General features: G+C 40.8%; 1 protein-coding gene across 2 annotated transcripts; it reads left to right on the top strand.

The window, feature by feature from the left end:
- Positions 1–27522, top strand: LOC144931692 (XK-related protein 6-like). Of its 2 annotated transcripts, none has more exons than XM_078855860.1 (4): positions 1–73; positions 1881–2819; positions 11212–11408; positions 17314–27522. In XM_078855860.1, the coding sequence occupies exons 2-4, from the start codon at positions 2044–2046 to the stop codon at positions 18267–18269; spliced, it is 1929 nt and encodes a 642-aa protein (XP_078711986.1). In that variant the 5' UTR covers positions 1–73; positions 1881–2043; the 3' UTR covers positions 18270–27522. The 2 variants fall into 2 exon arrangements, with proteins under 2 accessions (XP_078711986.1, XP_078711987.1); XM_078855861.1 differs by lacking the exon at positions 1–73 and adding an exon at positions 84–176.
- Positions 27523–27757: the final 235 nt, after the last annotated feature.

Raw genomic sequence — 27757 nt, 5'->3', positions numbered from 1 at the left:
CTGGGGGATTGCGTCATCCCGAATGCGCGTGCACTGAAGGGGAATGATGAACAGTAGTGAGCAGAAGGAACTCGTAAGCCGGGTTTGATTCTCGTTATAATTTCTCATTAGCCGTGTTAATGTCCGAGTTAATTGTTTATTTTTTTTTAATTCTTGTGCATCCTGGGTTCATTTTTGTGCGTGCGAATTTGTGTGTGCAAGCTTTCGTGCGGGATCTTTGTGTCCGTTTTGCGATGTTCAACGCTTCTCTGTGGCGATTTTTTGACGTTGCGTTGACCTGGGCGCTTTGATTTTTTTCGTATTCCCTCCGTGTGTGGCAAATGTACGGTCAGCGGTTTAAAATTGTTCTAATTATTGCTTTTGTTCGTGAGATGGAAAAAAAATGGGATTAACCCGTTTTTCTGAAGAAAATTTATGATTTCGTGTATTATGCGATGAATTGGTACTGTATATTGTATGTGTGTTTGGTAATGTAATGACAAATGCATCCTTTGCGTCTTGGTTATGGCTAGTGATGGTTTTGGTGATGAGCATGGATCTGATGGAAGTGATGGTAGTGGTAATCATCTTGGTGGTGATGGTTGTGATGGTGATTATGGGTGTGACTGTTTTGCTGCTGATGAATGTGATGGGAATTCTGTACTGTCATGCTCATGATCCATTCTAGGTGATGGTGATGATGATTGTAGTGGTGATGGTTTTGCTGATGATTTTGGTGAAGATGGATGCGATAGTAATGATCGAAGCGGTAATGATCTGGGTGATGGTCATGATTGTGGTGATGGATGTGAGTGTGATGCTGGTGATGGCAGTATTTTTTTTTTGTCAGGATGAATGGCGATGTTGGTAGTGGAAATAATCTAGGTAAATTATCTACGCGTTGGTGTGATGATGGTGATGATGGTAATGGTGATAATCTCATTGATGAAGTAGTGAACAGGATGGATGTGATTGTAATGATGGTAGTAAACATGATCTTCTGTTGGTGATGGTGATGATGGGTGGTGGTGATGATAGTGGTAATGGTAATTGGCATGACAGGTGCGATGTTAATGACTGTAATGGTAAAGACGTAAGTGATGGTGATGATTTTGGGCCTGAAAATAGTTTTACGGGATAAGTCAGATTGTAATGGTAGTTATCTTGGTGGCGATGATGATGGTGTGATTGGAATGATAAAAATCGTTGTCAGATTGTGGTGATGTTGATAGATGTGGTGGTAATGATTTCAGACAGTGCTAGTGATTTTTGTTGTGATACGTGTTGCGATGAAGATGGTGGTGATGGTTGTGATGGTGAAGATAATTATCTATTATAATAGTAATAGTCTAAGGACGATGATTGTGTTGGTTATCGTATTGGCTAATCTTGATTATAGCTGTATTGACAGTAGCATTGATGATGATAACTGTGATAATAAAGTTGACGGTGGTGAAGGTGATGATGGTGCTTATGAGGTTGTGGCATTGGCAAGTTGTAGCACTTTTTCCGCTTGTTGTAGACGTTTGTGGTTCAGGCCCGGTTGCCACCCTGGATAACCCTGCATGTATAATGACCGTAAATTAAAAAAATAACCATTCTGTCTGCTTTAAAGTGACCATTTAAGATCCCATAACATTACTCGAAAAATATCGGGACATGGTGCATGCTCCATATTTATCAAATTTAATTTTAAAAACACTCGAAAATGACTTAATTTGGAGATCACATAGTAACATTGCCCCCTCCTGGCAGCTAATGTCCTCTTGCTGACCAGTGCTGCATTCACCATGTGCCTCACCAGGGGTCCCTTGCCACAGGGCATCCTGAGATGTACTGCATGGCAACTGCAATATAAATATTAAGTGATGTTGATGTTAACACAATTTGTCTGTCCACAGTTCTCTTCAACATCGGCCACTTACACTGCTTCTCACCAGGAACCAGGAGCAGCAGTAACACCAGCACCGTACCACCTCCAGTTTTTTTAAGTAGTATCAAAAAGAAAAAAAATGTGAGTGGTGGGTGTGAAGAGAATATGAGCAAAGAAGTCTGTGGCGAGCCATGGCGGCAGAGAGCTGGACTGGGCAGCAGCAAGGGCAGCAGAAGAAGCAACAACAACAGCAGCAGTCTCAAGGACAACAGTGGCCCGCGCAGCAGAAAAAGCTTGTGGAAGGAGGCCAGGTGTTGAGCAGGCTGCAGCAGCAACAACAACAGCAGCAGCAGAGAAAGCAGCACTTTCAAGGGCAGCAGTGGTCTGCTCAGCAGAAACTCGTGGAAGGTGGGCAGGTGCTGAGCAGACTGCTACAGAATCAGCAGCAAGGGCAGCAGCAGAGGGCGGGCAGCGTGAGCGTGAGCGCCGAGGGCCGGAGCTCGCTGGCCGTGTGCCGCTGCACAGACTCGCTGTCGTGCTACTGCGGCTGGCGATCGCACTGTTGCCGCCGTTGCTGGGAGCGGCTTGGCCGCTGCAATGTCGCCGCACCAGACTACGCCTGGGTGGCGGGGGCCCTGGCCGTGCTACTCTGGGACGTGGGGACGGACGTGATGCTGGCACTGAGCTACCTGGGCCGCGGTGAGCGTGCCCTGTTTGCGCTCACGCTCGCCTTCGTGCTCGGGCCCTCTCTCGCCGTGCAGGCCCTCAGCTTTCGCTGGTTTGCCAGAGACTTTGGAGCCCAAAGCCGGGCAGCTGTGGCTTCTGCTTCCGCCCTGTCATCGTCTTCGGTTTCGGCCACAGCGGTTTCTGCAGCCTCGGCGACCTCGGCGCTGCGCCCGTGCTGCCGGGCCGGCGTGTGGGCCTGGCAGGGCCTCGTCCACGCTCTGCAACTCGGACAAGCTTGGAGGTAAGGTGTAAGATGTGTGGAGGGGATGTTGATGGTGGTGTAAGGTGAAGGTTGTGGTAAGTAAGGTGGATCTTACATCCTATCTTTCTTTATTGTCTATCTTTGTTGTAAAATTGTTGCAATCGAAACGTCGTATTCTATTATTATTTAATTTAATTTATTTCTACGTGACTTTACCGAAAGAACCAAAGAGTAATTCCTGCAGTCACGAAAGCTTCGAATCTAGTTTCATTTTAGGGGTGTTAATGTCGCATTCATACAGTGCCGGTGAGGGGTCTAGCAGCAGCCTTTTGTATCATATAAAGTTTGTACGTGCGGAATTTGGGGAGGCCGTAGAGGAGAGAGGCATGGATCAGGGTTTTAACAGCAGGTGTTGCAGGTGCTGCGAGAAAGGTGCAGATGTGGGATATGTTGTATAGGTGGAGGTAGAAGGTCCTTCAGAGTTGAAATATATGGGAGGAGAGCTCCGGATTAATGACAACCCCAAGGTTACTGACAGCTTTTGACAGTGTAATGGCACAGCTTAGGAGGTGCAATCCCAAACTAGAATTTTTACTGAGTGGGCACTTTTTTCTGATGTCGAAAACTTTTGCAACATTTTTCTGGAAAAAAAGTTGGAACTAATCCACAATGAGGTTACATCAAGGCACGATTTGAGATTGGCTATGGAAGTCGAGGCAAATTAGGAGTGAAAGCGATACGTTATCTTCAGAATAAGGTAATTTACCACGTGCCGAAGAATGGTTTCAGTGGAGTGGCCTGGATCATGCAGCTCAAGGAGGGAGAGGTGTTTAGAGAGGTTGGAGAAGATTGCATTTTTTTGGACTTTTCTAAGGAGAGAGATGTTTTAGATCCAAAGATATTAGGGTCCAGTGTAGGGTTTTTCCAGGATGGGGTTAACAACAGCTGTTTTGAGGGCAAGGAGAACAATTTTGCTTGTGTAATTCAAAGTGGCTCAGATGGATTTAGATGAATACTCAGCACGCGTATTTAAATCACCAGTAATAAGTGGAGATGAGAAGAAACCCCAGACGAAGGTCCGATATTAAAAGAGTCTGATTAGAAGTTTGGGTTTGCCTTTGGTGAATGGTCGACAGTAGGGCGTTTGAGGTTGGTGTTGGGTGGGAGTTTGATACTCAGAAGAGGGGCACTTTGAGCGTTTACTGTTTACCTGGATAACCCCTTGAGATGGAACATCTTGTTTGCAATGTTGTCCAGTGTAGAGATTACAAGAATTCCATCACCTCTGCTGGAGGAGCGAGCCATAGCAGGTGGCTTCAGTAAGTATCTGTGAAAACAGAGGTTGCCAGTCATAACCCTTGCAGGTAATTGTGGATGAGTACTGACTCAGAATTGATTGAGCTGACATTTAGGAGGGTAAAACAAACAGATGGATGGGGTGTTTTGAGGAGAAGGCCTTAAGGTGAGGTTCCTGGGGAAAACTGAATCGCGAGCAATTGAATTTGCAGATGGATTAGACGTGTGTGTGCTTGTGATTAGTAATGTGGGTGCTTGTGACTGGTGAGGCTTAGAGATATCATCGGAATCATTGGGCACACCTTGCTGGACATTGATTGTGGGGGGGGGGTTCACCTTTGCGAAAACAGACTTGATCACTTGTCTAGTCTGTCAACGAGAGTGACATTTCTGGAGTTAGGAGCACCAACAATACTGATCTGAGTACCCCCGCCCCACCCCTCTCTAAAACCATCCTACATAACATCTTATGATGGAAATTTCGTGTTTGACAGTTGATAACATTGTATGCTCCAGGAAGTAGTGTATTTTTGTGTTGAATCCATGACTCGTTTCACATTTCAAGTGTATCACCTCAACAGCTTAATCAGATGGATTTCACCACATTAACATTATGCAGCAATACACTTTTCTACCTATGTGTATGAAATTGAGTGAAAACCAAACCACGGTAATCTATGGGATAAAATATACTGTATGTGCCATTTTTTTTATCAGCAGAAATGCTTATAGTAGTGAGTCTCAAAGTTTATATATTCGGAAGCAATGTATTATTCCAGTGTCAAGGTCATGAGCTAGTTTCTCACACTAAACAGCCCTGCATTTACATGTTTTTCCTAAACAGTTTAACATTTTACCGCATATTTAAACCGGATGATCTGCTTCAATGGGTGGCTTAATAGCTGGTAAATGTGTTTCTCTGAACCAAGAGAATCTAAAATACATCTTCCATATATATTTTCATGAGAGGAAGATGTTAATAGAATGGTCTCTTCAGGAGCATATGCAAGCATTTTTTTTTTTACAATTTACAAATGTTTGGAGGTGATTGTAATGTGGTCGTGTAGACTGTGTAACCCGTAAGGCCTTGAAGTGACTCAGTACTGTAAGTCTTTCATGCGAGGTCCACGATAATTACAATTATGGATTACCCAAAGTTGACCCATAAAGTAACACCTTCGCTAAATCACGAACGTATTTTAAGTTGTAACATTAAAGTATAATTTATTTCAAGTGATGCGTTCATATTTTGCATAGTGAACAGAGCACAAGTGTTTCTAAAAACAAATTGTTATCTTTAAAAAAATCGTTGCAATGTTCTTTGTGAACTTTAAGGCATTTGAGGGGTGTGAAAGTGGGTAAATGTGCTGTACGCATTGATGTCATTAAAGGTTCTCAGACAGCCCTGTCCTTCGCGACAATTAGGGCTTAACCAGAATAAATTAACGTGGCGGTCCAGATAGCTTCAAGTCGGCAATAGTGCCCAATCATTCCTGTATCTTTAACAAAAAGTAAGGCATAGAAATATAGCAGTGTCTTTTATTATTTCAACTTTGCTAAATAAGTGGTGTTGCGTGTACGTTATCGGTCTTGGGCTTTTAAACTGCATCCACTTTGTTTTTCTCAGCGTGGGGAAATGTTTCTTAAAACTGATAAATGCATTATTAATGGTTTCTTGGAAAAGCAGTGCATTTATGATGAGAATGCAGCACAGTGTTAATGCATGGAGCCTTTAGCAGAGGAGTCTTGTGGAGGGCATATAGCGCTAGCCAGAGCATGCTGCACAATGCAAGTTCGCGAGAACAGATTGTTCTGTTCAATGTGTTCTGTCCTTTAGCGTGTGCGGGAGGGGGGGGAGTGAGGAGGAATACGTTGTTCAGTGCACTACATCCAGTACTTTGGAGAGAATGAGAAAATAAAAAAAGACATTGTTCTGTACAACATGTCCAGAAACATGTAGTTGAGAAGTTCCTTGGTGCCTATTAAACTTTCACTTATTTTGTTTCATAGAACAATAAAAAAAAAGGATTTCCTATTCCTCATTAGGTATTCATGTGGGGTGTTTTCTCTTTTTTGTCACCATTTTTATAGCAGGATGCATATTATTGCTCATGCAGTATGTGCCGTAGGTGAATTTAAAGGCAGTCAGTCATGTCCCCGTCCATTTTCTGTTTACTCCATTATTTTGGCCTGAGTCTTTTACATGGTTTTAACAACATTCATTGATTGTTGTAATTGAGCGTATTGCTTGAGTAATGTCCAGAGCATAAAATGAGTTTAACATGAGAGCACATCTAATCCGTATGCGTGTACTGTAGGTTTGTCCTGAAAACTTCTCGTACACCGCACCAACAATCGCAGTGGAACGAGGTGTCATTTTGAAAGCCTTTGAAATGTGCTTCATGCCAAATTACGAAATAAGTACCTTTTTTCCAAGAATTTGGCGACTTCAGCTCAATGACCCGGTGCTGCTTATCCGATCTTACCAACTCTCTCGTTTCCAGTAGCCTGGCACGTGATGCCAACCCTCTTGTACAGTAATAGAACGGACGGGCATGTGCATGGGAGGTGTGCGGCGGGGTATGGGGAATTGGACCTCAGCACGCTTTCTGCGAGTTGATTTACATGGCCACACTTTAAAATGTCTAAATTATTTGTGTTTTAAAACTTGCATTTGGTAATTTCATTGAGTAAATCTCATCTACACTTTCATTCCTAAAATTCTGTTAACTATCACGTAGCTAACGATTTGTAAAGATGATATTTGAAATAATTTGAACGGTGTTATTTTACTTTAAAATATGAGATTATCACCTAATCATACGGAATATAATGTGTGTCATGTTCTTGACTGTTTAATTAGTTTGCAATATAATTGCTGAGAGTAATAATAATATAAATATATACAACAGTGCAAATAAATCGACAGGGCTTTATGCAACTGCTAACACATTACATTAATTGCTGCTTTTAATATCAATTAGCGATAAATAAAACTGACTCTGGAGGGGGAATACATGCTTTTTTTCCTTTTAAGATTGTGTCAGTGTTTGGCTCTGAATTAAAGGGCTCTTAACTAGCATATGATCTGCTTCATAGAGGGAGGGATATGTTTAATTTAACTACCATGGTCAGCGGACCTGTAACAGTTGAATTCTAATTCTAGATTTGAAGCTTTCGTGACTGCAAGGATTCATACTCTTAGTTTTTTCGGTAAAGTCACGTAGGTAAAAAATGAAATTAAAATTAATAAAAATAAAATAATAAAAATCACGACGTTTCGGAGGCAACACAAGTCTCCGTCATCAGGTGGGACCATCACAGCCAGATTTGCTGTATCAAGTGAGGCAGGGATTCCAAGATGCAATTTCTTAAATACAAGTTAAGGGGGAGGGGGGGAATACAATCTGTTTAGAGTTCGGTGAGGACACGTCGTGATTTTTATAATTTTATTTTTATTAATTTTAATTTCAAAAAAAAATTTTACCTACGTAACTTTACGGAAAAAACTACGAGTTGAATTCTAATCCATTTTAAGCACTGCTATCAGTATCTACGACTGGAAATATTGCTGTTCTTCTCACAGTTGCAGAGTAAATGCTAAATGGCGTAATTTGATTTGTTTATAAACTCAGTGCCATTGAATATGATTGCGCGTGAGTGTCTGCATGTCCCTTCACACAATGGCACGGTCTATTGCTTTGTGATGGACATAAATTGAAAATACTTGAGGTTACACATGTAGGGCAGCCACTATATTTAGAGATCATTTTTAACGTATTGTTTTAAAAACTGTGATCATAGCCATTCCCAAACGAAGTTAAGCAAGAAAAGTAAAAGCCATATAACTCCTGGTTACTCGTAAAGATTTGTATGGCAAATTGTAAAAACCTTGGAACCAACCGTCTAGGATAACGCAAGCTCTATTGTAGATATGCACATGATTCGAAAAAGCTTTCAGTCTGTAATGAAACAACGATTAGACAGAGGTTGTGAAAGGGAACATTTTAATGATGCTGCATGTTTCTGTATATTAGAGGGGTGGTTTCAAAGTTACAGTAATATATTTATAAAATGTAAAACTTTATTATCCAGTTTAATCCCTGAAGTCAACACCTTTTTTCTACTACAATATATGAATATTATATATATATATTTTTTTATATTCTTGATTCTTTCGGTAAAGTCACGTTTCGAAACGTCGTGAGAATTGTATTGCTTTATAATTGTATTATTTTATTATTTCCCTTCTACGTGACTTTACCGAAAGAACCAATAATATGAATCCCTGCAGTCACGAAAGCTTTGAATAAAAATATATGAGTAGTTTGCAATATGACTATTCTAAATGACCATTTGTGACTTTTTCAGAATCCTATTCCAGTTTGTATGTGTACTTCTTTCTAGGATGCACCTTCAACATTTCCACCACCTCGGCTTGCTTGGATTTATTCCGGGGGGGGAGGGGGCGATACCATGGACATGACTAAAATGTTTACGTGAAGTAACGCACATAAGTGGGTAGTGTTTATTGTATTGTGTTGTAGTCTATGCAGGACTGGTATATCATAGGTACATGACTGGTAATTCTTGCAAGAATGCAGACGTTCAGACCCGAGCCTCATTACATGCAGAAATGTTTCTTTTTTTCATTTGTGCTAGAATTAAGGCATTCCCAAAGGTTAATTTCTGTGGGTTTGTTTTATTTTGTATGCTGCCCAAGCATCTTAACGTTTAGTACTGGAGAGCGTCTTGTTTCATTTCTTGGTTGGCTCTGCTCTAATGGTACAACTGTCAATCAAACAAAGCAAACTCAAGTGCCAAATGTGTGCTCATTTGCGATCCTGTACTGCCATGTTTGGCAACACAATTCCGTGCTGCTTGGGTGATTATATTTATCGAGTTATTTCGACTTGTGCGCGTTTTCGGTTTCGCTGAGCACATGTATGAGTCTATGCATGTGCCCATTATCGTCTGCTTGGGCACACTTGGATTTTGAATGCTCTTGCCAAACACTTGCATTCTCTCTATTGCAACTTAAGGGAAGGTTTTAAAGCCTTCAACAATAAGGAGTATATTTTAAGTACACAATATTGTAACTGTACACGAGTTGTTCTATATGTTAGTTTATGATACATTCCAGTGTATGACATTTTATTGGTTTTCTTGAACATTTTTTGTGATTTTAAGTTAATTTGTGTTACCAATGCAGTATTCTGTTCAGTTGTGGGTGAATCCACCACTTCTGATCATCCAGGGTTTGTAAGTGACATGTCTGCTTTTCCTGTAATTTTTTTCAAGATAAATTAGGTGCTTTCTCAAATGTTCCAAACCTTATAACTGCCTTTGAGGCCCACGTGATATATACAAGGGAGTGTGGGCTGGCAGCACTTGCAACTGGTGTATGCTTGCAGCAATTTTTACGAATCTGCACCTTTGTAACCATGAAGGGCTAAGGATGTGCATTTTTTTGCATTTTTTTTTGCATTTTTTTATGCACACTGCGGAGACAAACCATATAAATATGTTAGGAATAATTTTGTACACCCCAAAAACAGCAAAGATTATTTTTGTTCGACCAGAGATTAGAACTCTATCTCGTAAAACAGAACATTTGGACTGATTGTTTTTATATTCTCTTTGATATCAGCCTCCAAAAAAGTATTATTTTCATGAAGTTAGCAACATACTGTGTCTACAATGTAATTCGTGAATGCACTAAATTGCTCAAACATCTTTATTTTGAATTGCTAATTTCATACAAAGCACATTCAAACACCATGGAAATATCTTTAGATCTACGATTCTAACCTGGTTACATATTTACAAATCTTGTGCCACGTGAATATGGGGCAGTGAATCCAAGACCATTGCTTCTTTGGTACAACTCTGGAGGCCGATATTACAGAGAATACGGTGCAATGTAAAGGCAGGATCAATGACTTTATAAAAACTTTTTTTTTAAGTTTGCTAAATTTAATGCAACATAAATAAAACAACAAATGTTTGTATTTTGAGTGTATGTAAGCGAATGCACAACATTTAATATCTCTAATCTTCTGGTTGTCATGGGGTATTGTTTTTTTTAATGCTTGCAAGAAAACACCCTTTTTACGAGTGCCTCTCACCTCCCTCCTCTCCCTTGTGAACAACATTGTGGGATCGAGGGCAATGGTAAAGTGCTGAACATTTGGGAAAGCAGCTCATATCACCCGACTTACAAATTTAAAGGAAGATTAAAAAAACATTTCACTTACAAGGTATTACCTATATGTGATGGTGTGATGTGGAATAACCCTTGTACCGCTTAATTGCATTGGCACTTCCAGACTTGTGTACTAGAAGATGCACCAGATATTAAGACACACCTTCAACATTTTTGGTAATTTTTAAAGAAAAAAAAATTCTGCTAGTCCATAGAACGCGGGTAATTGAATAGCAACGTTACACGGACCATGCGAATTACGGTACCCAGTACGAAATTCAGTGTGAACATTGCATTGTCTTACAAATGGTACACAAAGCTGCTCGTCTCTAAACTGTTACATTACCGTTAAAGCATATATTACCCCGAGCTCTCGTTACTCTGATTGTGCATTGTCTTTGGGCTGTACGCCTTTTGGCATCCTCTGTTCTAACACCGTTTCAAGGACAATGCATATATTATCAGAGTACGTTTTTTGTTTGCATTCTGACCACAAGCATTGTGGTTAACACAGACATGATTCCTTGTAAAAGGTTTCAGTTTGGTGTTTTAACATCTTAACACCTGTTTTGTTGCCATAAAAAATGGGAAAAACCTATTATAACTATAATATATTTGGTTTCAGATTGTTCTCTGACCCCTTCCCTACCGGTGGGGGGGTATGGATGAGGAGTCAGCAGGTACATAGCTGGGTTTGCCAGGCCCATGGAGTCCCATGGCAAATCTAGCTGAAGCACCAACCTCCCCAGACCATGCTGCTGCTGTTCCTCAGCCGGTTTTGAACCTCCAACTTTTGATTTGAAAAACAAAATTGTTATATTTTAGAGAATACAGCTATGAACGGTGGTGGTGACGTGCTCACTAACTTGACCTTCTGGCCCTATGTCGTGTGTATTGCACCATGTGGGTGTGTGTACGTGCGTCCCGCAGGTACGTGCGCGTGCTCTACCTGGGCGTGCAAAGCCAGCGCCGGCGGCCATACCGCCGCCGCTTCCAATGGGCACTCATGTACGAGTACGCCGACGTGAGCATCCTGCGCCTGCTGGAGAGCTTCCTCGAGAGCGGGCCTCAGCTGGTGCTGCAGCTCTCCATCATGCTCCAGCGCCATCGCGTCGAGCCGCTGCAATGTGAGTTGCACCAAGTCTTGCTCACTGTGCGGCGTGCTTAGTGCACGACACGTCCGTCCCGTGTTGCCAGAACCATTTGGTGTGGTTGTGGGAAGCCATTCTGAAAAAAGAATAATTATTTTGAAAAGCAGGCAGTACATTCACGTGTAAGATGGCCTAAAATGGTAATTTGACCTTAAAACAAGAAAATGGAGAACCACAAAGTTTCATTAGCTGCCCATTTATATAACAGTTATTTGCGATCGAGCTACAATTTTGGGACATCGTAAATATTGCATGGAAAGATTTCACAATTATTTCGAGCTCGGTCAATTGATGATTCTTCCTCGTGGTCTTGCTCGGTGATTCTTCCTTATGGCCTTGCAAAATGTACTACTCCTTCCACCAACCAACCAAACAAAAGACTTTCCCCATCATTGTTGTATAGTAGCTGATATTACAAATCATTGTTTTATATTTTATATCATAAAAAGTCTACCTTTAGATTGCCTTGGATTTCAATATAACAGAGGGAAAGCAAGTGATTTGGAATCACTTATTTTGGCTGCCTGTTTCCTGTTTACATACAAACAACAACAACTGTAATTTATATTTTGTCTTTGCTGGTGCATGCTGTTGGTCTGTTGCCAGAGCTGCTCAGTACAGCAGGTGGCAGCATTGCACTGAGTTTAGCTCTTAATTTTCATCCCATTTAAAATATAACATTTCAGCTGCTTGCAAGTATACGCTGCGTTGCCAGAATGTTCATATAATGCATGTCTTATCACCGTTATTATTTTTGTTCCATAACAGTAAATTATATCCATTTCTAAATTTGCCTAAATTGATTGTAAGACAGTATGAGGTCAGTTTTGTATATTTGTAAGTAAGTGACATTCGAAATGCACTGCCTAAACATAGTCCAATCACTATGTGTTGGCAGCTTTCATAAAAGTTCAAAATGCTACGTTAAAATATGTTTAGTGATTTCTTTTTTTATATATCACATACTCAAAAACACAACCTTTAAAAAACATTTCAGTGGAAATATGATATCAACAGAGATTTATATATTTTATTTGGTATATATTTAAAACCACTAGAAGCCGTTCACACTTTTTTAATGCACACTTTATTTATATATGGTCAGTATATTACATATTGTGTCATTCAACAAAGTAAAACACAATATGACACGTGCATTGTAATTTCAGTCCTTTTGTTTAAAAGCGGATTTCATAATTGTGGTCTGTTCTGTGCACACATATTTGCACGGTCTGCGCATCCACAGGGTGTAAATGAATTCTGCTCTAATATTGTAAGGCTTTCATACTGTAATATGAATTGTTGGGTGGTATAATGGTTTCTCAGATTGCCATGCAGCAGTTTACAATTGGATGTTAACTGAATGGTTAAGTTAAAATAGGACTATTCCCTTTGGTCGCTTCGTGGGGGGGGGAGGATGAGTAGCTAAGAAAGGGGAAATATTCGGCTTATTTATGTTGTAAAGAAAGAAAAAAATGAAAGGAAAGGCTGCCTTGCTCAAAGGCTAAGAACATGAAGAGCTACTTAATCCCTTAGCAATCCAAGGGCTGCGGTGGTGGCCCAGATATTTTCTGTACAATGGCTGCAAGATTCATGAATGGTGACATCTGCATTAGATGGTGCTTTGAGATTATGACTTTTGAATAAGGCAGTATATCCATCACAACATGCCCAGTAGTTTAGGTTTTGTTAATTTGGCATACATTCTGGCATTTTCCCCATATTGTTATTATAAGCTTGTATCTTTAAGTATTTGGACACAAATCGGGCTAGATTTGGCCAAGTTTGCCTTTTCGTGGTAATATTACTTGCTAACACTTAATTTTACATCAACAGGTATATTAATGCAAGTAGTAATTGTAATGTATTACAATGGACAAATCACAACAACACATTAATAATGTTATTATTGAACATTTTCATGAATGCAATTGCATTCAATTACATTGTAAAAAACTAATTTCATTACTTGATGTTTTGACTTCGGTATATGTGTGATTAAATTGTATAGCATTTAACAGACTTTTGTGGCAAGTGCTGTTAGCGAGCACCTATGAAGGCTGGAACGGTACAAGAGGGGGTGGGTGGCCAGCACCACGCCGGACTGCCTTTGTCTCCCCCAGTGACGATGTTTACACACCACACCAGTTATTCATTTGAGGCTGAGTCGACCTAGGGGAGGCCCAGGACCAGTTCAGATAATCGTCACTGGTGTTGGCTGTGAACGGGAATCGAACCCGGGCTACCGGGTTCGTAGCGCAGCAACTCTGATTAGCCCGGTTGGCTACGTACGGTGCGAAAGAAGTTCAACGTACATGCCCACTTGTAATATCACTGAAAATGCCACTGAAAACACTGAAACTTTTTGTTCAGAGCATATTATGTTAATATTTATGCCCAAAAATCTTCCATCCTCTTCTTGGACCTTTTTAAAATATATAAATGGAAATATTGAGCTCTTAAGTATTCAGTATTGAGCCATGCTGGGATATTCAATACACACTGACCCTATTTTCAGCATGGATTGGTCACAACCTAAAATAAATACCTCTGTTTTGTGCTACATTATAAAAAACAACACCCCAACAGCCTAATTCATAACTAAAATAGTGTAACAATTATAATAGCTGCATCGCGTAGTGGTGATATTATGTCAGTGGGCAACTGTCACATTGCAGACAGGGGCTCCTATTTTCAAATCTTGAAATTTGTCTCAGATGTATATAACACGTTCCTTCGGAGTGGGCAGGTAGGAACTTGGTCGGACAGCGCATTCGTGCACGACAGACAGACAAATAATCCCTGGTGGGCAGTGTGGAACCTGTTGTTCCTACCTGTATAAGTGTAGTGTATCGTGTCGTGTATAGTGTAGTGTGTAGGTTAAACGTTGAGTTTTATAAGGACACCACGGGGTGACCAGCCCCTCCCCACCCAGCCCCACCCCTCCCACCCCCCACCCAGCCCCTCCCCACCCTCCCCACCCAGCCCCACCCTCCCTCCCCACCCAGCCCCACCCTCCCTCCCCACCCAGCTCCTCCCCACCCTCCCCACCCAGCCCCTCCCTACCCTCCCCTCCCCACCCAGCCCCTCCCTCCCCACCCAGCCCCTCCCCACCCTCCCCTCTCCACCCAGCCCCAACCCTCCCACCCCCCACCCTCCCCTCCCCATATGCACGACAGACAAATAATCCCTGGTGGGCAGTGTGGAACCTGTTGTTCCTACCTGTATATCTAATAGTGAAGGGGTGCCACGGTGGCGAGATGTTAACTACCTCACCTGGTATACAGGAGGTCGTGAGTTCGATCCTGAGCCTGCTGATCCTGACGCCTGTATATTTTGAGTTTGCATGTTCTCCTGGTGGTCGTGTGGATTTTTCTCGAGGTCCTCCAGTTTTTCCCTCCACATATAGAAACATGCGAGTATTTGGCTGCTAGAAATTTCCACATAAACCACTTCGTGGAGCTATCATTTGTGACCAGGTCGCTTCTGAAATAGAGCTATAGATGGATGAAGAGCTCCTCATGCCATCTCAGTCATGTGGGTTATTTGACCATGTTTCACCATACTGGGCATTACGTTTTGGTGAAGGGGAGGTGGGGGAAGGCAGGATTGGATTAGGTATCACTCACCATTGACTTTGACGTGGCTGAGACTCAAACTCAGGTTGCCGAGTTTCATAACACAGTGCTATAACCACGTTGCCACCGCGTTGGCCCCCAATGACCCTACTGAGAGTGATTATTACCCCACCACTAATGTATTGCGGTAAGTACGGTTCACACCCAGTAATACATATCTTACATTATACACAATATAACATGTGATGGTGCAATTTATTATGCATGTTACATTACGTAATAGATGATTAATTATACTGGATGTCAAAAAATACATTTAATGTTTCTGCATTTAAGATACGTTGAAGCTTGCTCTTGTTTTTATCCGGGATTAGTCAGGCGAAATCCAAAGTCTGGCCAGCTGGGGATATACTGTAATTGCGCCACGGTGGCGAGATGTTAACTACCTCGTGTGGTATACAGGAGGTCATGGGTTCGATTCTGACCCTGATGGCTGTATATTTAGAGTTTGCATGTTCTCCCCGTGGTTGCGTGGATTTTTATCCGGGTCCTCTGGTTTTTCCCTCCACATTTATAAATATGCTTTTAGAGTAGTTGGCTGCTATAAATGTCCACGTGATAAGCCACTTCGTTGGGCTATAATTTGTGGTCAGGTCACTTCTGAAAATGAGCTATATAGCTCAGTGGGCCTTACCTGGTAAAATAAAAAGTTTAGCTTAGTAAGTTTAGATTTTCATATGATTCAATGCGTGTGTCATGAGCGTAAGGATAGATTTTAATCTGAATAAATGCATCCTTACATGCCGACTTTTAATACATTGTTTGCTTCTGTGCTGTGTTATCACTTCCTAAAATTGTTATGCAGGTATGATAGAATTGCTTAAACTTATCTTCAAAATAGCTAGTCCTTAATCATTATGTTCTTTGCTTAATATGGTGTTCATGTGAATGCAGTCATGTTGAATGAAACGATATGTACAGTCCTCATTGGGTCAAGTTCACATGTGAGCTGAGCAGTTGTTAGTAACATGCTTCATTTGTCATCATTTGTCTGTCTCCACGAGCTGCCCAGCTTACCCGTGACAAAGGAGCACCCCTAAGGCCGGTGATCTCAATCGCTTGCCAGCTCGTGTGCAGGCGTGACCCAGTCCAATTCCCGATGCCAACAGATGCTCTCCAACTGGATACTCCCTCTACCTGCTTCCTGTCCGATATAGTACCCGCAGTGTAATAGATCACACACGCCATCGTGCACATGCAAATCATTTGAAGCATTCAAGTGAGCTTAAGCAGTTCTGAGCGAAGAACGGTGTACAAGCGCCACTTTAAACGTTGGAACGTTATCGTTGTAGTGCGGCCATTTTTTGCCTAGTTTTCAAAACGACGAGAGACTAGGATCTGCTGGCTCAAAACTGGCTGAGGAACAGCACCATGGTCCGGGGACATTGGTGCTTCAGCTAGATTTGCCATGGGGCTCCACGGGCCTGGCAACCCTAGCTCTGTACCCGCCGACTCCTAATCTGTCCCCTACCAGCAGCAGGGAAGCAGTCAAGAGAGTGACTTGAAACTAAATATATTATAGTTAATTGTTAATTTAGGCACGTTTTTTAATTAAACTCTAGTCTTTTTGTAATTTTCCATCTGTAGCTCTTCAATTTGCTTTCATGTTGTACCGGGAGTTGTTCAGCATGAATGTTATGCTCCACATGCATGTGAGCTTCTTCACGAATTGAATAGCAGGAACTCAATTAAGTTCCTGTAGAAGCTCTCAGATTTTAAAGAGGTTCCTAGCAACGTGGAAGGAAATGTCGGACATCATGGCGAACAACATGTGGTAAAACCTGAAAATATACAGGAGAGCTATGCAACGCAATCGTGAAAATCTATGCAGTAGTATATTCCATCTGTATTTTTTAGCAGTAACTCAGCTGGGAAGTTAAACTAAGTAGGTGCATTGTCGTGCACATCAATCTGACATCACAAATCGCTTCAGGGTCAGTCTGGCAGAGTACAGGTTGACAAGGGAGCCCACGTGCTAATAAAGGTCTGGGATGTGTTTGGCAGGTCTAAGCTGCCATGACAATGCAGCTCTCCAATACCAGACCCAAGCTAGCACTAACCCAGAAAAGTTCCAACTGTCTGTCGAAACAAGGTATTTGTCATTATGTACCCTGTTTTAAAACTACTAACCTGCCAACTCTGAGCAATGGCCCATTCCACCGCTGCTACTTAGCGTCTCTTACACAAACCTTCATTATTTTGACGTCCTCTTGGTAATCTCTGATGTTTATTTGTACACTCAGGTGTGTCATCAGCTGCCTCTTTGCTGTCGCTCACCATGGTGCTGGCCTCCTACCAAAAGGCGCTGCGGGACTCGCGAGATGATAAGCACCGCATGAGCTACAGAGGCGCCTTGCTGCAGATGTCCTGGAGGGCCTTCACCATCTTTTCCCGCGTCCTCTCCTTTGCTCTGTTCGCCTCCATCTTTCAGCTGTACTTTGTCATTTTCCTGGTGGTGCACTGGTGCATCATGACATTCTGGATCATCACAGAGGAGACCGACTTTTGCATGTCCAAGTGGGAGGAGATTCTGGTCGACATGCTCATGGGCGTCATCTACATCTTCTGCTGGTTCAACGTCAAGGAGGGAAAGACCCATCGGAGAATGTTTGCGTTTTACCTTATCGTGTTGACAGAAAACTCGGCCATGATGCTACTGTGGTATTTCAACAGAGACCCCTTGGCAACTGACGCCTACGCTCTGCCTCTCCTCTGTTTCAGTGTGATCAGTTTCTCGCTGGGGATGGCCATAATGATGGTTTACTATGGCTTCCTTCACCCGGGCGGCCGACGCTTTCAGGGGATGCCTGGCTCTTGTTGCTCGGCCGCCCTCAATGGCATGACCATCCCTCGGCCGCCCAGCCCGCCACACCTGGTGCCACGGCCCCAAGTGTCGCTGTCTGATGCCGCGCTACGGGGCAGCAGGGAGCTGAGCGAAGCGGATGGCTACACGCCCGTTTTTGAAGTGCGGATGTCGCCCATTCCACCCTCGCCCGCCATGCAGTACCGCTCGGAGGGGCCCGTGATCAGGGTGGACATCCCGCGCAAGAAATACCCGGCGTGGGACGCGCACTTCATCGACCGGCGCCTGCGGGGTAACATCTACGTCCTCGAGTTCCTCACTCCTACTGCCACCGCCATCCAGTACCGCGACGTCACGCTCTCGTACGAGATGTACGAGTACGAGACGACTGTCTGAGCTGTCACGGTGTCCGGAGTTGTCTGCGCATTTCGTTTAATTATATTTAGTTATTGTTTTTTGACGTTTGAAATTTTTATTGCAATAAGCAGGAATATGTTCATGGTTGAGGTATGTGCTAGGCAAGCTTAATCCAAACCAATTTGGAATTGTCCGATTTTGATCTGATCTTTTTTTTATGATCTCTGCCGCAGTCTCTTACACACTTCTGTTGTCAATGAAGCACTGTCATCACGGTTGTCTGCGCCAACAAGATTCTCAACGTTTTCCACTTCTTCCTTCTTCCCCATTGTTTTTTGAAAGAAACGCCTTTTCTAGACGTCGATATTGTTATTAAATTAGGTATGCTGCTAACTGAATTTTACTTGGTAAAAATGTGTTTGTGCAGGATTTAAATGTTGGTGCAAAATACTGATTTCAATTGCGTGGTGTCATGAATTAGAATGTGCTGCATAGGTTTCATCACCTGTGCCTCACACTAGACCAGGCAGGGCCTCATTACTATCTCAGGCCAGGTGATGATTGCTTTATTTTTTTCCTGAAAAAGGTTAGATAAAAAAAAATATGAAGAGTTAATTTTATTAACAATGCTATTTTATAAAACATACAGTATATATAAATTATATTTTTTGTCTCGCTTAAGCAGAATAAGCATAGTTATATTTATTTCACAGTGCACTTTAGTGAATGTTATAAGAAATTATAAAAAAATCTATAACATTTTTTTACAACAATTATTTAACTCTATTAAGGGTTTCCAGTAAAATATGATTACACTGAGTTTAAAGGAATAAAATACACAAAAAGCACACAGTCTTTTGATTTCACATATACAGTATATGTAATGAAGATATCTGCACATATTAGCACGGTTGGCTATATATGGTGCAAAAGAAGTTCAACATACATATCACACTTTATGCTCAGAGAAATTTGCATACATTGCTCTGAAGATTAAAACCTTCTGTTGAGCACTACTTGGTAGGTTCACACGATATAAATATGATCCGTTACTTTTAGGCAGATATGGGTTCTTACACTTCATATGTCTACTTTATAATGTCTGACGTGCACTGTCAAGCATTAAAACCCATTTATCAATCTGTAACACGTTTATTTTTCCTTAAAAAGGCAGATCTAGCAATGGTGCAACATAATGCATCACAAATTACTTATTTGTGATTATACATAGCAATCATCGACCGCTACTGGCAGACTAATGCCCCAGGTCACACTTGCAATGAGACTATCATGGCCACATCAGTTCTCATCTGGTTAAACAAAATAGACTTTAAAATGAACGTGAATCTTGATAAACCCATGAAGTAAATATAGTCTGCTCCAAATGTAATTATCTGTCCACCAACCACCAGCATGGTGGGTTTAATCTCCATTGGGAGTGATGCAGTGTTGTGAACCAAAGTTAAATCTGCCACTGCCATTTCACACACGTATTGAGTGCCACACCAGATAGTGGGCATGTAACGATGCACCAATTGACCAATTAAAATCACTAGCGATACGTGCATCATGTAGTTTTTGATTTATGCACGTTATGAGCAATTTATATTGCAATGTTGCATTTGGGATAATGGTAGTAATGAGACAGACCGTAGAAACTAGATGGACAAAACAAACGAGACAGTGCCGATAGATAAGAAAAACAAATTAGATGGACAAAAAAGGGTACATTTGAAAGGATACACGCAAGATAGAAAATTCGACTGAGTCATTATGAATGAGATAATACAAATAAGACAGATCAGATGAAGAAAACTTCACCAACAAGAGAGTATATACAATAGAGTACAGTTTACACGGTACAAATGAGGCAGTGAATAAAATATGTTAGCAAAATAATATTGAAATCAATTCCAGAATCATGACCCCTGAATTGTGACGGCTAGTTTGTAGTAGGTAAATCGTTACTTGCCAATTTAGGGATTATCGTCAGTTCAGCTGCATTCACATCTCTTGTTTTAGTGTTAGCAAAATATAGGGAATCACATTTCACCGATATAAAAAAAAGCAAATAGTAAAGGCTCAGTAAACCTTAATCGTTTGAAATATTCCCTAGTTATTTTGCAAACTATCAAATGCTGCTGAAGCAACCAGATCATTTGGTTTTGTGCAGGCTTGCTAGAAATGACTTCAAATTAAAAAAAAAACATTTATTTTGATTTATTATGAGACCAAAATCTTAATAAAAACTTACTATACTTTTAAAGAGAAGCTACATTTTCTCCTGGAAAAGCATATAGTGTGACAAAAATTTTTTAAAATCCTAGCAAGCCTGATTGGTAATGCATGCCAACCTAAAACCGTAAAATCAACCCATCACTAAGCCATAGCAGACATTGGTTAAAGACACGTCTTGTGGTGCGGTTGGTTTAACTCCAAAGGTGCCAGTGTAGTGTGCATTGGAGTATGGTTGTGGTGTTAGCAGTGCCTTTTTATATTTACTTTTACAATGCAATACTTCAGCATTATTTTTGTTTAAATGTTATCGTGAATACGAAACACACCTTATGCTTGTACAAACATATTTTTCTAAAATCTTTATTACAGTGTATTTAAAATATATTTTCATTTGATGTTATGTTTACAAAGTTGGTCTTAAAATATTCCATATGAAATGATAAGTGATCAAGTGGAAAACTGCACACACTCACACAAGCACACACAAGCACAGTATATCTGCTAAAGCAATAACATCATGTAAAACAGTTCGATTTTAGAGCATTATACAATCCAATGGTGCTAAAACTTTCTTCAAAAGTACATAGAACAACATCAAGTTAGTACTTTGCTTTCTATCTGTTTGTATTGTGCAGTCATTACACCAGACGTGTGAAAGGCTTAGCAGAAGTGCTCTGTGATACAGGACAGAGTGCTCAAAGAAACCACAGACATAAACTAAGACTACCTTTGGTGTTTTTTTTTGTTATTTCCCACCTACAACTCTCCACTCCACCCCCCTGTTACCAATTACACCAGTACATTAAACCAATGGTGCTCAATGGTGCTCAATGTTGGTGTTAAATATCAGGTGCTTAAGAGTGGATGGGGGGGATTTCTGGTGTGAATGTTGAATCTTGAGTTTGAGGCAAAAACTTAAGTTTGCAACAGCCTACTTTGTTTCCACGACCACTGTTAACTGCTGTATTAAATAAAGTTCCCGTTTAACAAGGTATTGTGTACAAATAAAAAAAAAAATTTGTTGTAAAATGTTAAGCCATTCTAAAGAATAGCGCGGCTTGTGAAGTTGCACTCTGCCAGAGATGTTACTGACCGTGCGTCATCTTTCTGCATTAACCCTGCGATGTCATGACTGCTTCCGAGGTTGGCCCACTTAACAGTGCGTGGCTTCCTTGTGAAAGCGATCTTCCAGGCCCACTTCGCAGACTCACTTGTACCCCTTTTTCCACTGGCATATCTAAGTCACGCCAGCGCAGGGACCATCTAGGTATGGATGGTTTTTCCACTGGCTAATTACGTAGCCGAATCACTGGCCTCGCACCGATATCTGAATTTGGCTTGAGTCCAAGCAAGGCCAAATGTGGAGCTAATCACGTTCGTCTTATGTTGCACGAGTTAATGCACTTGCAAGTTTTATGCTTTATGTCGTACATGCACTGCATGTGAGGTCAGCAGTATGGCTCTGCTATTGCAGTGGACAAAAATCTGGCACCTTCCAGCTCTACCGGGCCGGCTCGGCACAGCCCTGTTGGGTTGGGTCGGCATGTGAGGGCTGCTTTGGGAACTCGGTCCGACAAGACAGTAAACTTTTCTCGCGAAATTTGGCCAACACGCTTCCCCTTGGTCGTGGAAAAGTGATGTAAGGCTGGTCTGAGTGCTTACTCGCACTCTTGAGTAGGAGCCTTTGGGATCGGTGGGTCTTTATTATTTTATTATTTACATTCTACGTGACTTTACCGAAAGAACCAAGAAGAAGACAACTGGTGTTAACATAAAATGAGAATCATTTGATGGAAAATGAATCCTGTGTAACCAGGGCCAGACCGACTTCAATTCCAAGTGCACATAATGTAAATGGAAACTGAGGTCATGTTTGAATTGGTATAATAGAATTGTTATATTGGGGAATTGGGGATATCAATCGCCCTGTTTAAACCCAATGCAGTACTGCAGTTGCGTTTCTGTTTTTCTGAGTGTATTTCAAATATGTGTTAGGTAGTTGTTTACATTACGAGTATAACTTTCTACTTTAGATACTGGTGAATAGTGGGATATACACGTGGTAGAAAACAATTGTGACTCATGTGAGTATTAGTGTGGTTCATTCTTCCAGAAGTGCTCACGCAAAAAGGAAAATTATACCCATAGACCGATGGTGCTAAATTACCGATGCATTTGTACAATTTGCCGATTGTATTCCTAAAGCCTTATGAGCAGAAATATTACATTATTATAGGCATAAGGAAATACATTATTTTATAGCCAACACAGATGGCCTGAAAAACCGTAAAGGTTTTGGACTTAAAAGCCAAACCATTTCAATTTTTAAGGACTAATATGTTAGACGTGACTGTTCACTATTTATAAAGCTTGCTCATTTACAACATCTTCCTGGTCTACAGTTCCACACAACAAACCTTTTACACACGCTTCATTGTATGCTCACAGTTACTTGAAACTGTGTTGTGCACATTGTCTCTTCTCCATTGCCCATTCTCTTCCTCGTCCCTCCACTCCTTTCGGTCCCTCCCCTGCCCTTTTGTGACCTCCACGTGCCCTCCGTTGCCACGGTCACTCATTCCTCGGCCCTTGTACGCTCCTGCCATCTCAATCGCTCTATTTTTGTTACCACTTTTTGAACTATGTAAAGCACCTTGAGTTAAGGCGCTGTATAAATATAAAATAGGTCAAGTCGGTTTTCACCATGCTCAAACCGTGTCTGAACATCGGACGTTCTCTTCCCAATGTTTCTGCACTTTTTTACCCTGACACGAAGTTGCTTTTTGCAATTTCATACCTCCAATGGTTATCCTGCTACCCTGATGATAAACTTAAGTTTATTTCTATAATAAAATACTCCTGATGTAATAATGCGTTCAGAAGTGACATTTTCGCAAGACGTAAAAAATGAAAATGGCATTTTGATCAATTTATGTTTTTTTTTAGTCTTGCACAACTGCTCAGAAACATTTCAGTAAAATGGCATGTTTTGCTCACTTCAAGGTGAGAAAGGTTGCATGGCTAAAGGGATGAAGGAATGATACATGTTCCGTCTCCCCTTTTGATAACTGGTTGCATAAACCACCTTGAGTATGTTTTCCCCTCTTGTACTCTGCTAAATGACAACCAAGGGGCAATTCCCTGCAGGTATTTTAATCAACTTGCTACAGGTTTGTAGGCAGTGAAGCATTTATACTGAATCAGAGCATAGGCTCATTGTGTGTGTGAAACTTGGGAGAGTTCAAACTATAGAACCATCCTTATTGCTCTCCTCTGAAAACACGGTTACATAAAAACATGAATTTACCCTATGACCCAATATATTATTTTAACACGTAGGCTTTCGCGACCAATATCCATGATGCAGGTTTTTTTGGGTTAGGTCGTGTAAATATATAAATGTGTTGTTAAACCCGCCACCACCCGACAGCCAATTAGTAAGGTTTGTCACGTAAACAGAACATACCAATTCGTTACTAGTACAGCACACCGGTGTGTTGGAGAGCCAAGCCACAACATTTACAATCTGAGTGCAACGTTTCGCCGGTAATTACAACTAGCTTCATCAGGTCGCCTGATGAAACTGGAATTAAGATTTGTTTGCCTGATGAAGCTAGTTGTAATTATTTTCGAAACGTTGTACTCAGATTGTAAATGTTGTCGCTTTGCTCTCCAACACACCGGTGTGCTGTACTAGTGACGAATTGGCACGTTCTGTTTACGTGACAAACCTTACTAATTGGCTGTGTCGGGTGGTGGTGGGTTTAACGACACATTTATATATTTACGCGATGTCACCCAAAAAATGTGTGTTATGGACCAATAGATTGTTAACCTTGCACAACAGAGCCATTGTTCAAAATGCTATTCAGATGACAGTCGCCTCTGAGAAATGTTTGATATTCTACCCTTCTCCATCTGCATCACATTAAGCCATGTATCACTCTTTTATTTCACACCTGTAAAAAAAAATGCTGATGCGATGACAAAGAATATTGATTTAAATTAGCACTCGCCAGCCCTTCCTTGTGCTGTCTAGGCAAGCCCAGGGCCCCACGGGGTCACTTAACAGGGCCCGATTCATGGGGTCTGACCCTGACTACGCTTTGAGCAGGCCTTCTCAGGATGACAATTTAGTTACGAGACATTTTAATTAGAATTTACAGCAGTGAAATAAAATACTTAGTTGTAAAGATTTAAGGTGTATGCGTGCATTTAAGAAAAACATATTTTTTACCTTAACATGATGAATCTACCTCATACACTTTATAAGTAACATTTAATTTTGTCATGAATTTTGTTAGATTTTCTTTTTGCCGACATTGTTTGGAAAATTATAAACTTCATTTCGTAATGCATAAGACCTGCTTCACACAGTAAATGAATATAATTACTTAGGGTAGATTTGATTCAGCAATATTATTAAACAGTATTACCATATCTTTGTCTTACCGATATGATGGTAGTCACAACAGTTATTCCAGTGACACAGCTGCATTTCTATAAGCACTTTATCCTTATGGATGACCTATCTATTAGCTTCTTTTCCTTGATGTCCTGATTGGGGTTCCCTATAATTTTCCAAATCAAAGTGTGCTGATGTGTTACAATTAAATACGGAGATGCTGGAAAGTGCATCCACGTTGTCTGCAGTTTACTGTACAGAGCACAAGGAATACATTGGGAAATAGGGTTATGATGATTTTGGATTACATGTACTGTGGTCCATAAAAAAAAGATCCTCGCCTACAAGGCCGATCCAATGTGGGAAAGAAAATATGTTTCTTATAATGAATATATATGTACATGTTTAATGGAAACAGTAAATCACTCAAATATTTTACACATAGCTGTACATGCAAAATATATTGACGGTGCATGGTTAAACATACAAAGCAAATATATGTACTATATCTCAAACAGGTTTTATATGTTTTTAGCATATCTGAGCATATATTTTCATTCATAATGGGACACGGTGAAACTGATTTATCATACCAAAATATGAAAGTCGTGGTTACTGTTGATAAACACGCTATAACCACAATTCAGGATTAGGTACAAAAAAATAACCTTATTGGGACAGATTACGTTGCGCTGAGAGTCTCATTTAACTGTATTCCTTGAGCAGGGAGAAAGAATTCAACACCAAAGCCCTCTGAATGATTTCATATCTTTTTCTAAGCATTGGGCTTTATATAATGCTATCCCGTTTCGCAACTTACATGCTTTTTTTAATTTAAATACATTGTTTGAAAATAATGTTTACGAATATTTACGTAACATTGTTATTCATATTTTATATACATAAATCACATTGGGATAAATGATTAATATATATAATGACCCAAAGCTTGATGAAACGTGTTTTTATTTTATCATGTAAAACTAAAAAAACATCTACAATGAAATATAATTTTTCATTTGAGTACCCATAGGCCACGTGATAAGTAAAAAAACTACTAAGGACATCTTAATGATGTAGTCTTTATCGTCGCAAGACTAATGTGGGAATTCAACTTTGAATCACTTGATACGAAGCAGATAACAAAAGGTATACTGCATACTCCTTTTCGTGGTGCTGTCGAGCTGTTGGATGTGCTGTCGGGCTGTACCACGTTTTGGCACGATGTCCGACGTTTCGCTGCACGTGCCGAGAGCTTCACTTTCACGTGCAAAGGAGCTCGTTCGGAAACTGAATTCAGTCTCGCGAAGAAGCTCTAAGCAATGGCAGCGACACGACTTTACAACCAAACAAGCGGTACAATCTCCCGAAAACACATCGGAGAGCAACGTAAGGTGTCGGTAGTAGAAACACAATGTTTGGGGTGGGCAGCAGCATGCTGTAGGCTGGCAGAGGAGCTGGAGAATGCCCCACACCAGGGTGCCTGTCTAAAGCCACATCAAATGGAATTCCACACAATCCATCAATGTTTTTGAACACAAAATTAACGTGAGCATTGTTTTTTTTCTGAGTGCAGAAAAAAAGTAGAACAGTTAGTTCAGCTGACGTTGCTATACTTACACGCAGTTGTAAAACAAACAGGGAATACGGAATCTTAAAATGTGCGGACACGTGCGCATTTTTTTTTGCAATACATTGGTGGTTTTGTGGATTTCTGCTGCCTTGCCATTGACGTGGCCACATGCAAATTAGATAGGTTTGAGACGAACTAATTTGCAGGACTTCTCTCTTGTTGTACAATAAAGGCTAATAACTAAAGTCCCTATAGACTTGAAACATCAACAGTATGGTTAGTGTTGTGCGTGCTTTAACAATAAAATTAAATTATATAGTCAGAATTACAGATGCGTAAATGTACTATGTAAGTGAATATACTGGATGTATATAATATATGTGTGTATAGTGTTTCATTGAAAATAGTTTATAACAAAAAAAACTTTAATTGTGCAGTTTGACAGCTGAGAAATGTGCTGAAGTTTAAAAACATTCCTTTTGGCATGAATTCTCATTTGCGTCGCTTGTAATACTGCTCTGAAATTTTTCTGAACTGATTAAATGGTGCTATTGAAAAAAAACTCAATCCGGCGTCGGTATGTATTAGAAAGTATATTGCTTATGTAATAATATTAGCCAAGTGTTTTATAATTGTGCAGAACGTAGAACATATTATTTGCTTTTGAGCTGTGTTTGAACAGATTGATGGTGAAGTTTTGAAATGGCCAATCGGTTAGAATGTTGCATTGGCTTGTATTGTCCCGTGATGTGTATTGGCTCTAACACGTTTTTGACGTCATTGGCCAGGTAAATGGTGTACTGATAACTGATGTAACGATAACTTGTCCAGCACAAGGCGGTTGAAATAGTTTCTCTGTGGTGCATGGCTTGGATCAGGTAGTAAAGTCGCTCGCTGAATCGCTATCACATGACAGATTTTTGTTTAATATTATGTAAAAGTCGCTGTGTGAACGCATACAGTATTAATTGTGTAACCTTGTTTTTTGTGTTTATGGGAAAGTTAAACAACAGCAGCAAAATACCGTTCATCGGTAGAATGTTTTCCCATCACTCAATAAAAAAAGTATATATTAACTACTCACACTGTGCTTTTTTCTGGGGCTCTTTTTACTGTTTTTTTTTACATTTTGCATATTTGTATTTTGAGTTTATACACTGCGCGGGATGCTGCAGTGGTGAAAGAGTTAGCACACTGGACTTGCATTCCAGAGGTGGCCTGCTCAAGTTCATCTTGACCTGACAACCAATAGGCAAGTTCTAAACCCCCCCCCCACCACCTCTGTCCACCCGGCAATATAATTGTATGCAC

Source organism: Lampetra fluviatilis, chromosome 4 (genome assembly GCF_964198595.1).
Source record: "Lampetra fluviatilis chromosome 4, kcLamFluv1.1, whole genome shotgun sequence".
Classification (NCBI taxonomy): domain Eukaryota; kingdom Metazoa; phylum Chordata; class Hyperoartia; order Petromyzontiformes; family Petromyzontidae; genus Lampetra; species Lampetra fluviatilis.
This window is presented reverse-complemented; position numbering and strand designations above follow the sequence as displayed.